This window comes from Anguilla rostrata, chromosome 2 (assembly GCF_018555375.3).
Source record: "Anguilla rostrata isolate EN2019 chromosome 2, ASM1855537v3, whole genome shotgun sequence".
NCBI lineage: Eukaryota > Metazoa > Chordata > Actinopteri > Anguilliformes > Anguillidae > Anguilla > Anguilla rostrata.
This window is the reverse complement of record NC_057934.1, coordinates 47,729,350-47,742,079: the sequence shown is the minus strand read 5'-3', so window position 1 is coordinate 47,742,079 and position 12,730 is coordinate 47,729,350. Positions and strand designations below refer to the sequence as shown.

Genomic DNA, 12,730 nt, shown 5'->3' with positions numbered 1-12,730 from the left:
AGTACTGCTTGTAGTCTATGACCCAGACATCACCAGGTGCTGAGTATCTTTTCTGTGGTGCTTTGCCTGGCCTATACTGCAGCCACCTTCAGCTTCTAGTTGTTTTGGAACCTAGTGGCCATAAGTTGTCTCTTCAGCATATGAAATGTATGTTCAGTTGGATTCAGATTGGGTGAATGATTTGGCAAGTGAAGAATTTTCCAGTTTTTGGCATTGAAAAACTTGTTGTTTTAGCAGTATGTTTGGGATTGTTGTCTTGCTGTAGGACGAAGCACCTTTCAATGGGTTTGGAGGCATGTGCTTGAATATGAGCAGAGACAATGCTTCTGTATACTTCACAATTCACTCTGCTGCTGCTATCAGCACTTACATCGTCAATGAAGACAAATGAGCCAGTACCTTTGGCAACCATACATGAAAGTACAATGACCCAAACCATAACACCCCCACCACCATGTTTCACAGATGAGGAGTGGGGTTTTTTGGATCTTCGGCAGTTCTTTTTGCCTTCCGTACTTTGCTCTTGCCATCACTCTGATATAACTGAATCTTGGTCTCATCTGTCCACAAGACATTTTCCCAGAACTCTGCAGGGTCTTTTACGTACTTAGCAAACTGTAACCTGGCCATCCTGTTTCTGTGACTTACTAGTGGTTTGCATCTTGCAGTGTAGTCTTTGTCACTCTGTTCTTGAAGTTTTCTGTGGACAGTAGTCACTGACACATCTTAGCTGCCTCCTGAAGAGTGTTTCTGATCTGTCGGACAGGTGTTGTTCTTTGTTATGGTTTGAATTCTTCAGTCATCAACTATAGAGCTCTTCCCTGGCCTCCCAGGCCCTTTGGGTTTACTGAGTTCACCAGTGCTCTCTTTCAACTGTCTTGATGTTCCAAAGCCTAAGGTTTGACCTATGTCTGTGACTGTTTTCTTAGCCTTATAATGGCTTCCTTGACTTTCATTGGCACAACCCACGTCCTTATGCTGACAAACGCCCATAAAAGACAATCAAAAGCCTAGAATCAAGACTAGATACTGGAAGCTCTCTTACACTTGCACTAAGGAAACAATTGAATACACCTGACTAATCAGAAACACCCATGACACCATTTGTCCCAAACATGATTGTGCCCTGCTTCTATGTTGTGCATATCATCAATATTTTTTCACACCGGGCTAAAATCAATGACATATTTTTAAGGAAGCATAATGTAGTTCATTGTTTCACTTTGTCAACTATCCAATTAATTAATAGCTAATGACATGTCATATACTAGTGTTATTTCAATGTCTTTAAGTGTGAGGAGGTGTACTACCGGGTAAAACATCACATTAGGAAATAATAACATATCATAATTATTATCAAAGCTGTCATATTCATACAGTATACTGTCTGGATAAACATTTATTGTACAATATTCATATAAAGTGGCAGAAGGTGCCTTTATTATAAAACATGACATTTTTACGTATTTACCTTCTTACATCTTTCCACAACTTCTTCGGTGGCAGTATTTACATTTTGACAACCAAAACGCACCCCCCTATTGTTCTAGATACAAAAATGAAAACACATTACTCATTAAAAGACAACTGTGGCACCCAATCTCAACTTATGTTAAAAAGATGATACTTCAGATAGAATAATATATATTTAAATCTTAATTACTTGAGAGTGTTCTCATGCAATTTGCCAATGGCAATAATTATTCATTGATGCCAGTTTGTATCAGCTTTTTACAAGTGAAAATCTGATCGTATATACAGTATAAAGATAGGATCTTATATATAAGATATTTTACACACACAAGTAATAATGCTGTTTTCTCTTTTTGGCAGATGGTTACATAGCTTCAGTGATATGATCTAATCGCAATCATACGACCCCCTCCCCTGACAGTAAATACTGTTCTAAAATAATTCCTACTTCAACACATAAATCATGAATAGAGTGCACTCAAAATAATGTTCTTATTTAACAGGAACCACAAGTGACTTTTCTCCAAACAATTTAATCCTTTAATGCAAGTCCTTTATGATCTATACATTTTTTACACAATACCAAATGTACAGCTCCTTCACCTTTAACAAGTGCAAGTAATCCAGCAGCATTGTGCACATACTGTACATACAACAGTTTAGAATGTTCAGCAGAGCATCCATTATAATGCGATCTATAGTGGTCACAATGGACCACTTTTTTGCCATCTCTTGGGCCCTCTGCACCATACATCCAAGTGCTTAAATGACAAAGAATTTATTGTATCAAACAAAATTATGAATGCTATAGAAACATGCACTAGTTAAATAAATACTTCACTGCTGTGGGCATGTAAGAACACAGGAATTAATGTGAATGCATATGCATGTTTTATTATCATTTTTTTGTGTGTGTGCTTTCCAATGAAATGACTAATATATCAAAATCATGGCACAATAACTTTGTGACATAACATGGATTGCATTGTTCATTGTACATGGGTTTGTACATTACACCTGAAATAAAAATCTGGTGTCATTAAAACATTGTGTATGTTGTATGGTTAAATATTTTCATCCCTCTCAAAAGGTGCTTAAGATCCAGTTTGTACTGTGCTCTTACCAAGTCCTCACTGCCTCAAGGCAAAGTTCATGTCTGCATAAAACGGGCTGGCTAATTCACATTAGGCTATGCCTGAGAATGTACTATTGAATATACTATTATTGAGCCAATTCCAGATCAATGGAACAGCTGACTCTTGAGGAGGACATAATGCAGTCTGCAAAGGTTATAGCTGACAGCAGAGAAGTTTTAATATTCACTGTTTATCCTAGCACTGAATACCTGTTCAAGTCAACCTTACCAGTTTATAATGTCAACCAAAGTAATTCTGTCTGTGCCTAACACATTACATCATGGACAAAACTGAGAATCATACAATATGTTAAATAAATGAAGATGCTTTCAAATACAAGTTTGTCTGCTGTCCCATTGCCTGTCCCTATTTCTCAATAGTTTTAACCTTCAATTATGAATTTAAAAGAAAACAATAAATCAGGGCATTGCAGCTGCTATTGGAAGCATGCTTACGTACTGCATACAAAGAGGAATCCAAGTTAATTTCCCCTTCAATAATATGTCCTTTTTGCTTGGAAAGTATGATATGAAATAGGTGAAATGTGATTAAAATATAGGATAAAAATACAAAATTAAACACCCATGATTTGACTGTATACCAGTAATTTCATTTTGCATTTTCTTTGAATTTCATCTCAAAACCCAAATTTTCTCCTTCCCCATTCTACTGAAATGCTCAGCTAGCCACACTTTCATGAAACCGCAATGATACCCCATAAAGAAATAAGTGATGAATGCATAGCATATGCATCTCCAATTAGTAAACATTTTCTGGGCCTAAAATGTAAATATTTCCTTTAAATAAAAGACGAAATGGTTCTTCAATGAAAAAAAAATTACAATAGGTCATTTTTTTTTTTTTTTTTTTTTTTTTTTACATTTTATATCTGAATGTACTTTGAAAGAAAAACATGGGGTGACTGCTGGTCACTTAACTAACCAACCAAGGAAGAGAAAGTATGCATTGTATACATGGTAAAACACACTGCTTTACTATACAGGGGAAAAGGTTATAGTACAGAGGCACATACTGAGTATCAAGCAATAGACTGGGCAGAAGGCCTTCTCTTGCTGTATTCCAAAACAACAGTACTTAATTCAAGTCCAGTTCGGAATGTTTCTCCTCAAATGCGCATACTTGTACATTTATTTTCAACCAGACAAAAATCATTAGTGTTCACAAAATCAAAGAAAAGAAAGCTATTTAGTGTATTACATAAAGATTTTTAGCATGCCATCTTTTTAAATGCATTCACAACTTTTATTTTGTTTAAAATAAGACAAGGGTACTTACACCAAATTAATCAAAATAAACAAATCAATGAGTGACCAAGAAAAAAGAATTAATTCCTCAATATCAATCTTATATTGCAACTTGATATTATACATGTGGATATTGCTCAAACGTTAGCTTCCTTTGGCAGCATCTTACATTTAATATCACTGGTTGAAGAAAAAATGCTCTGATAACCATAAATAAATAAATAAATAATGGCCTGCAAAGTACATAATACCATGTAAGCAATGATGCACAAAAAATATTTTTTCCAAAACAATGGGCAAGCTTAAATAAGTATTTTCCATTCTGGAAAATATACTGAAAATATTTGCACACAAATATGAAAATCTTGAAAAACATCTTAAAATATCACACCCAAACATTAATGTCATGTGTAAAAAAAAAAGGCTGTGTCCCCAGGCTGTGTGGAAGTCTTATATATTCACATCTCTGCAGCATGTTTAACAGTGTGATCAGAGACTGAGAATCACAAGCATGATCTTAAACTCTGTGCTGGTGAGAGTTTAACGTACTTCTAAGAGAGTTACATTGATGGCCACTCTATAAAAATAAAAAATAAAATAAAAATATGAGCAGGCAGGACTGGAAAATATAGTTCTGAAAAGCCTGATATCAGTTGAATGCATATCCATAGTGATTACAATCATAATGAAAGAATAAATGAATTTTCATAAACCAGTCTTCCCTGAAACCACTTAATTTCAACAATGCAATGTACAGTCTGACTCTCATTGCTATTGCATCACTGTTGCATTCTACGCTTGTGCATAATGTTACACATGATATATGCATGTATGTCCTTTTGATGAACTGAATCAATGAATCAGTCACACTTTTTCCACTATGCATTCAGTCTCCTGAGGTATTTTCCATAGTCACACAAAGTAAAGAGTGGATAATGTCAGTTTAACGTGTATAGTGTATTTCCCCTAATACTGTAAATTAAACTGATTATGACCATTTATTTAATCTCTATTGGTTCATTATATTATCTTATTGAATAAAAATGTTAATGTTCTATAGTGCTGAAAATGATAATTGTGATTTGCTGCTGATGCAGTGTTTATTCACTCTGTTATGGCCATCAATGAACATTAATATTCCGTTTAACACTTCTAACTTACCCAAAGTTTCACACTTGCCTTTTAAGTACTGTAATATGACTTGATGGCAACACGGAGACAAACTCTTAATTACAGCCTTTTCAATTCATTATTCTTTTCACAAAACAAAGTAAAATATTATAACACAACCATATTTAGAAGAGCAATTATGTTCTTAATAAATTCATACCAGAATGCAAATTAAAATGATCCTGCCAAAATCAGTGTACTACCCCAAAGTGAAGTACTGAATGTTTGTACAGGATAAGTAATACAAATGTTGTGATTTTGTGAACAACTTTGAAATCTTTATTACCCTGTTTCAGATTGAGAATCCATACAATATTCCATGATTCCCTATCAAATATTCACCAGACTTTTTTTTCTGTTTATACACACCATGATCATTAGTCTCAGTTTCTAATTACTGCTCAGGCTTTGATTGCACACGCATCCACCTAGAATCAGCAAGACCACTTCCATCAAATGTAAATTATTATTTTTGTTTTGAATACCAAAATAATACATGCAAAATAGTCTATTCCAGACTATAATTAGATTTTTTTTTTTTTTTAAAGCAAAGATGAGATGTTAACTAATGGATTCAGGGTGCTACTAAATAAGCTAAATGCTCAACCATTTTAAGTAGGGATTAGAATGCCAAAATCCCACATCTATAGTAATACAACAAAAGCAATGTTGCAAAATGTTATAAGTGCAATACTGCATATCATATACCCTCGCTTTCATGAGGTTCATATCTGAGTACCAGGAGTGAATACCACACTACATGAGCACTTTTTGGCCAGATTTTCTGAATGAAGACAAATGTCTCTGGCTTCCATCCATCTACCATGCCTATATGCACAATCATGATGATGATATCATTATAACTAGTGCCTCTGTTTTTTCTTTTTCTTTTTTTTTTCTTTTTTAAATTAATTTTTGTTTTTGCATTTTACATTTTACCCAATGCCAGTCTCAAGCAGAATGGTCCACCAGCTTTGACAAGGTATCATCATTTCATTTCATCCAGCTGGAGAGACAACCAGCACCAGAAAGTAAGACTGTTCAGACAGAAACCAACCATTCCCAATGACACTGGCATAGACCTGTTTTTGAATTATACTTTAAGTCTAAAAAATATTACCAAGACAAAATAAACACTGAAAATCATCAGCAAGCCCCATATGATAAACTTATTGATACACAAAAAATAACCTGGAAGTGAAGTCTTTTCTTCTTTTCTTTTGTCAAGAAAGTACTTGGTTACATGACTTACATGTAGGTGGATTAATATTTAAGCTGTACAAACAGAGCATTAAACGTCTGACTCAATACTAGGCATTTTCTTGTATACTCGTCTATTGCTGCAAGAATTCAGAACCCGGGGAGTTGTGTATGCACTCGTCTTATTGGCTACATAAGGCATTACTTGCTCTGAAAAGTACTGGTCATTAGGTGTTCGATCATCTCTAGAGCAGTAGGAGGTGGTGGACTTGACTGAGGACCTCTGATTGTTGTCACTTGACCTTGATTTGATCGGGGCCAACTGTTTGTAAATGTCAGAGGAGCTCCTGCCATGGACGAGGCGCTGATCGTCCCGTAAGGAATGGAAGAAGGGGTTTTCTGTGGGGTGGTCAGGGTAAAGTGACTTGCTTCTCTTTATCTCCTCCAGGTTGTGATTGAAGAGCATGGATTTGCTGCCGAACAGTTTGTCTTGTTTGACACTGAAAATGTTTGCATAAGCGCTATCGTCCACACAGCGGTCCTTCTCCTTCAGGCTGATGCTGCGCGCGGGCCGGCCCGGGTCCGCGTCCTTGGGCTTGTCTAGGATATTGTCATAGGAATGCTGCCTGCTAAGTCGCAGTCTATTCCTTTTATCTGCATGTGGCCCGTCAGTCTGGCTCCAGTACTGAGTGAACATTTCGTTCGGTTGTACCGAGGGGTTGGCCGATTCCTGCAACATTTGATCCTCACTTATGTCATACAAGTTGCCCATGTGTAGGCAGGCTTCGCAGCGGTTATAAGGGGATCTGACTGTGTAGTGGGGGGGATAATTTGGCATCTTAGACAGACAGCTCCGACAATGAGTTTGTTTGTAGCGATCATTTGTCTCGTGTGGAGTGACGTTCTTCTCCTTCAAGCTGTAGTATTTGGTGTACTGGTTGTATTTGTTTTCTTTAGAGGGGACAAGTTCAGTGTCAGTGTGATGGAGGGGACTACTGTTGAGATGGATGATTGGCTGATCAGGTTTTCTGTAGTTGTCATTGTGGTCTGAATACATTTCGGGGTAATCCAAATCTTCGGGCAGCCCCCTGCTGTCCCTGTAATGTAGCGAATCCGAGTGCAAACTCAGCTCCCGGTCTGAGTCTATGGTGTATATTTTTTCACGGGTTTGCCCTACCTGCTTGCTTTTTAAGTAGGACAACTCTACTTCACTGCAATCCCTAGGGTATTTTGATGTCATCGATCTTTTTTTTAAGTTATCCTTGGGCTTCAGGTGCTTCTGGTTATTGTCGGCTTCTTTGTAAGAGGCGGCCCTGCTGGAGCAGTCGGAGATGTCGGAGTGAGCTGCCTCCTCAGGAAGGTACCGCTGGCTCTTCATGGTCAGCCGAGAATCAGGGGGCAGCGGGTCTGGAGCAGCACCGCCCTGGTTCTGCCGCAGCGTCTCCACCGATTTCTTCCACAGCGCCCGTGGCTTGGAGCTGGTCTGCGTGGCCTCGGCGCTGACGGCCACCTCCACCTTGTTAGGATTGGCCTCATTCAGGGTCAAGGGGTGCTGGCCCTGGAACACATAGTTGTTCAGGTGGTCCTTGTGGCGGTTGGCCAGGAAGGCCTGGAAGTCGCTGGAGTCACTGTAAATCATCTCCTTTGGGGCGTAGCTGCGATTGTCAGTGTAGACAAAATTCCCTTTGTCTCCCATCATGTCCATTAGCATGGGTCCAGATGAATGCATGAAGTCAGTGGCACGCTTAGGGGAGTTGATCCTTGATGTGTTGAGATTGCTCATGTTAGTCATCTGTTTGGCTGACTTAATAAGCTTTAGCATGTTAGCCTGAGGACTGAAGTCTAAGTCAGGGGACTTCTTTTTCATATCAATATGGATACCATGAATGCAGCTCCATATACCCTGAAAAAGAAACAAGTGCGTTAAAGTGGCTCTATTACATGATGGCCCTATATGTAATATATCCCAGCACTTCAATGTTGAACTAAGAGACTTTGTAATAACTTAGCTTGAGTTTTGTATGAAAATAAATGTCCCTTGAATTTTATCACAGATTGGTTTCATAGCTAGCTGTCAGAAACCATTTGATAATAAGAGCAATTGTACTTCACTACATTCCAATGCAAATAATACAAATGATAAGCCGGTTGGATTTGGCAGTTTGATTCAAACAAAGCTGATCACCAAAGGCTGTGTAAACACTGCCAACTTGGTATTCATCAAAAAAATGCACTGCCATTGTTTTCTGAGAGAGGAATGTGTAGGCAGATAACATTGACCAGTGTGAGTAAGTCCGTCATAGCAATGCTCTGCTGCTATGAAAAGTTGAAATACAATTTTGTCTGCTGACCGAAGTCGAACTTTCAATGCCCTACAGTCTGACCTAATAGTGTGTCAACCAATAGGAGAAGGTGTAATGTGAGAAAAGGGCTTTCAGTTATTTGTATTTTCAAACAAGGTCTGTTAAAGTACACGCTGTTCAGTACATCTCCAAAAATATATATATAAAAATATAAAGACAGCTCATGGCTCAAGTCTTTCAGATTGGAATAAACAGAATAGGTGTCTTTAATGTTATTTACCTAACAAAGCCTATGAGGCCAGTTCTTGGAGCTAGCTAGTATGCCACAATAAGACATGACCAGTTAGAGAAAATGCTAATGATAATTTACTTCACAAGCCTACACAGTATATGGCTAGCTAGCTAGATGCCACTATATAAATGGTTGGATGACAGTTTAGTGAACATGTTGCTGTTCATTTGCTTTACATTTAATTTACTTCGTTATTTACAACACCATAGGATATGACATGTTTATAAAAATGTCAACATTAATTTACCTCTAGCTACATACAGCAATTATATTTGGATATGACAAGAATGATCACTAACATAATTGATTTAGGTGAGAATGTACTGTGAATGCACTCTCCTTAATGCACTTTAATAGCAAAGAGCCTGGACCATCTAAGGTAAACCTACAAGGGACAAATTGAAGATGATCTCTTAAGTTTTAGTAAACAACAAATATTTGAAACCATCTTTGCACAACTTTTTGCTCAAGTTTTGTCTCTGCAGGAAATTCTACTGTGCTCTAAAGGCATATTTACTTCTGCCAAGTTAGTCACTGCTGTTACTATGTTTGCCTCAAAATATAATAGGAAAATTAAGTTCCACTTCGGACAGCATAAAGTGCCATATATAACACGTTTACATCTGTGCCTTGTCTGACTTGTTAACAAATATTACAAAAAAAATATTATTAAAATAATAAATATACAAATACAACAAATATTCTGTTCTGTTCACAAATTTGTTTGTGGCTTTCTTTTGTATTCTTTATATTTTAAAATAAATGCCAAACAAATGAAGGCTTGCTTCAAATGCACTTTAGTAGTTTCATAATTTAAATTTTTTGACTCCAGATAGCATACCTGAAACTCTGTAACAAACCTGTTAAATGTTCACTGACATCCCCCAACAGTCATGGGGGAAAGGGGCACCATTTAGTGCACTTGTGTCTCACAGAGCAGTTTTATAACAACAGTATGATAGCATTGTGTCTCAGTTTGATAAGGACAGAGGAGGCAGGAACATACCCTGCTGATGGAGAACAGCAGTCCAGGCTTGCCAGTGCATATGCCGGTGAAACAGTAGCGCAGCCTCCAGTAGAACAGGTGCTCCCAGATGAAGACAATGAGACTGAGAGCCATGGCTGTAGCCAGCATGTAGAAGACACCAGCCATGTTATCAACATCCAGCTGACTGCTCATAACCTCATTCTTCTCGTTGTGGCAGATGCCCGTCAGCCACTGTGCTTCCAGCTCTTCCATCTCACCTGGGAACACATTAGAAATTTACTACAATGCAGATGAATAATAATAATAATAATAATACTTTATTTTTAAATTCTAATGTAATTTGGTTTTAAAAATCATCCAATGTAAGCCGGCATCCTGTGCATAATGTACAGAATGGAATCAGCCTCCTTCCAGCATTAACAGTAACTTACTGTATGTCCTTAAAACACATTGCTGTATGAGGTGCATCTTCCATGTGAACAGCACTGTTTGCCAAAACATTAAATGGGCACTTAATGTAAACCTCTAAATTATTTGGCCTGAACTTATAGTCTCAAATCAAAAGGAGTATTACAAGACATGGCAATGCTGCCTGTGGTATACATGGTATTTTTCAACACAAAATTTCTAAAGGAAATTCAAAATATTTACTTATAACAGTCTATTACTGTAGTTCAGATCTCAGTAAAACACATCAAATGAAAATAGATATGCTTTAAATATTCATGGAACGTACGATACATTCACTTGTACATTCAGTCCTCAGTATTTGCGCTATTCAGCTCAGATGCAGTGACTATAATGTAGGAGGGTGACAATTGTGTCATCAAATTCTGCTTTACTTTTCCTACTCTACATTTTTTTTTTTGTCTCGGCACACACTTCAAAACAGGCCTAATTATGTATGGAAAAGAACAGAGAAATAATCACACAAGCTGTGACAGACACAGCTACGCTGCTTGGATACATGCTACCCATTTGACAGGCAGGCTCACAGAAGAACTGGAGGGAGAAAGGAATGGATAAGAAATACATACAGAATTTGTTTTTTTCCCCCCTCCAACATTTAATGCAATGCTAAAAAGCCATGTTTATTCATTTTAACTTCATTCCAATTCCCACAAGGGAGGCCAAATCAAGTGCATGTGGGTGGTAGCATGATGTTATTTTACTAGTTCTCTGTTGCCTGCACTGATTCTTATGTGTTTCTGCCTCTGGCTCCCACACTACACATCCCGTTATGCAGATAATTAAGGCTGCATCCCAAATGGTTCTCCAGCTAACAAACCCTGAGGATGAGATGCAGTACTGTTGTGGCCACCATCTTAAGGGCCAGTACAATCCACACAAAATGACAGGAGGGCTTCATTACATTACATTAGCAGATTCTCTAATCCACTGTGATCTCTTTTCTTTGTTGTCTTTGAGTCTGCATATGTGTACAGTTCATGCTGATCTCCCACAATCATCTGCAACATAGGCTGTGACTAATAACCTCACCACCCTTTCCAAATAACCTTTCCAATAATCTAGAGTACTTGCCAGATGAATACATTATATACCTGTAGGTTGACAGGAGTCTGCATTTCTATAAAAAGTCCAATAAACATGAACAATTCATATACTGCAGCAGTTTCACAATTTTAACTTGACAGGTTACCACAATGTACAGTGTCTTTTTGCCTTTTTAAATGAAAAAGAATCATGACAAGCTAATCACTTCATTCACTGTTTCTTAGCAAGCTAGCATGCTCAATGTGGATTCTGCTTCTCTGTCTGTTTCATTTGTCACCTTTCTTATCCCTTGATTGACATAAGAAAAATGACATTACATTTGTCCACTTGTTTGCTAGGGATATAGGAAAGAAGGACTTTGACTGAGACTGTGACCTACAAATTCCCCATCTACCCTTCTCCAAAATGAAGGAGTGTGTACCGTCTCCAATGATGGCCAGGATTGCTAAGTCGACCTGACGTTTCCAATATGAGCCTTTCTGCAGAGCAATCCCATAGCCCGTGGTGGCAAAGATGTAACCGCTCCCAATGGTCACCAGCTTACACCCCTCATCTCTCCCAGCCATGTAGTTTAGCACAGCTGCATCATAAATGAAGGCATCCAGTTTCCTGTCGAAAAAACCAGAACAATGGTTTACACTAAAATGTTTCCCAACAAGAGAGAGGGCACACAAAATGTGCTTGGATGCAGCTTTCTTTTAGACAGCAGTCTGTTTGGGCAATTAGAACTTTGCAACTGTTCATTGGAAGCAGGCATCTGAGTCCTGCATCTAGGTCTAGCCTCCAGACCACTGGTCTTTTGGAATACCCTGCTGTTTTTTTGGTTTTTGATCTTCAGTCTTGGCACATCTTTGGATTACTTTGGGACAGACATGCTGTGGTTTGGTTATTTTATTTCATTCCTTTCTTGTATGGCAGTGAATTTGTCCATGTATGCAGCATTTATTATTCTTTTAAGGTAGTTGAACCTTGTCTTTAGATGAGACGTGAATATTTGTTCTAACTTAATAAATGTATTAATTTTAATCTTTTTGTGAGTTGTACATTTTCATGAAGGTTAATACAATTTAGTGATTTAACGGATAATTGATATATTTGATAATAATAGCCAAATTAAATCAAATAAACATATTTTACATGTAGGATAAGTGAGGTGTTTTATCTACTGATGCACTTGTGTTCGGTATTCATAGTGCCAGACATTAAACAAGGGTGTTGGCTGTTAAAACTGCTGAATTTGTAAAATTAAACATATTTCACATAATCCTCACCTTGTTGACATTATGCTATATGTTTCTATAGAAGGCCATGCTAAAGCATGTCTGAAATTCTCTGTGCTTTGTGCTTGAAATGATGACACTTAACCTTTAAACCCAAAGGTTGCTTCC

At 37.6% G+C, this 12,730-nt stretch overlaps 1 protein-coding gene across 1 annotated transcript in view; it reads right to left on the bottom strand.

Annotated features, from left to right (window-relative positions):
* Positions 1–1,999: 1,999 nt before the first annotated feature.
* LOC135248259 (glutamate receptor ionotropic, NMDA 2A-like) overlaps positions 2,000–12,730 on the bottom strand; it is a 118,386-nt gene continuing 107,655 nt past the window's right edge. The window contains exons 11-13 of the mRNA XM_064322666.1: positions 11,764–11,951; positions 9,846–10,084; positions 2,000–8,147 (exon numbers count right to left, since the gene is read on the bottom strand). Coding sequence (XP_064178736.1) covers positions 6,336–8,147; positions 9,846–10,084; positions 11,764–11,951 — 2,239 coding nt within the window. The 3' untranslated portion in view covers positions 2,000–6,335. The remainder of the gene's footprint in view (positions 8,148–9,845; positions 10,085–11,763; positions 11,952–12,730) is intronic.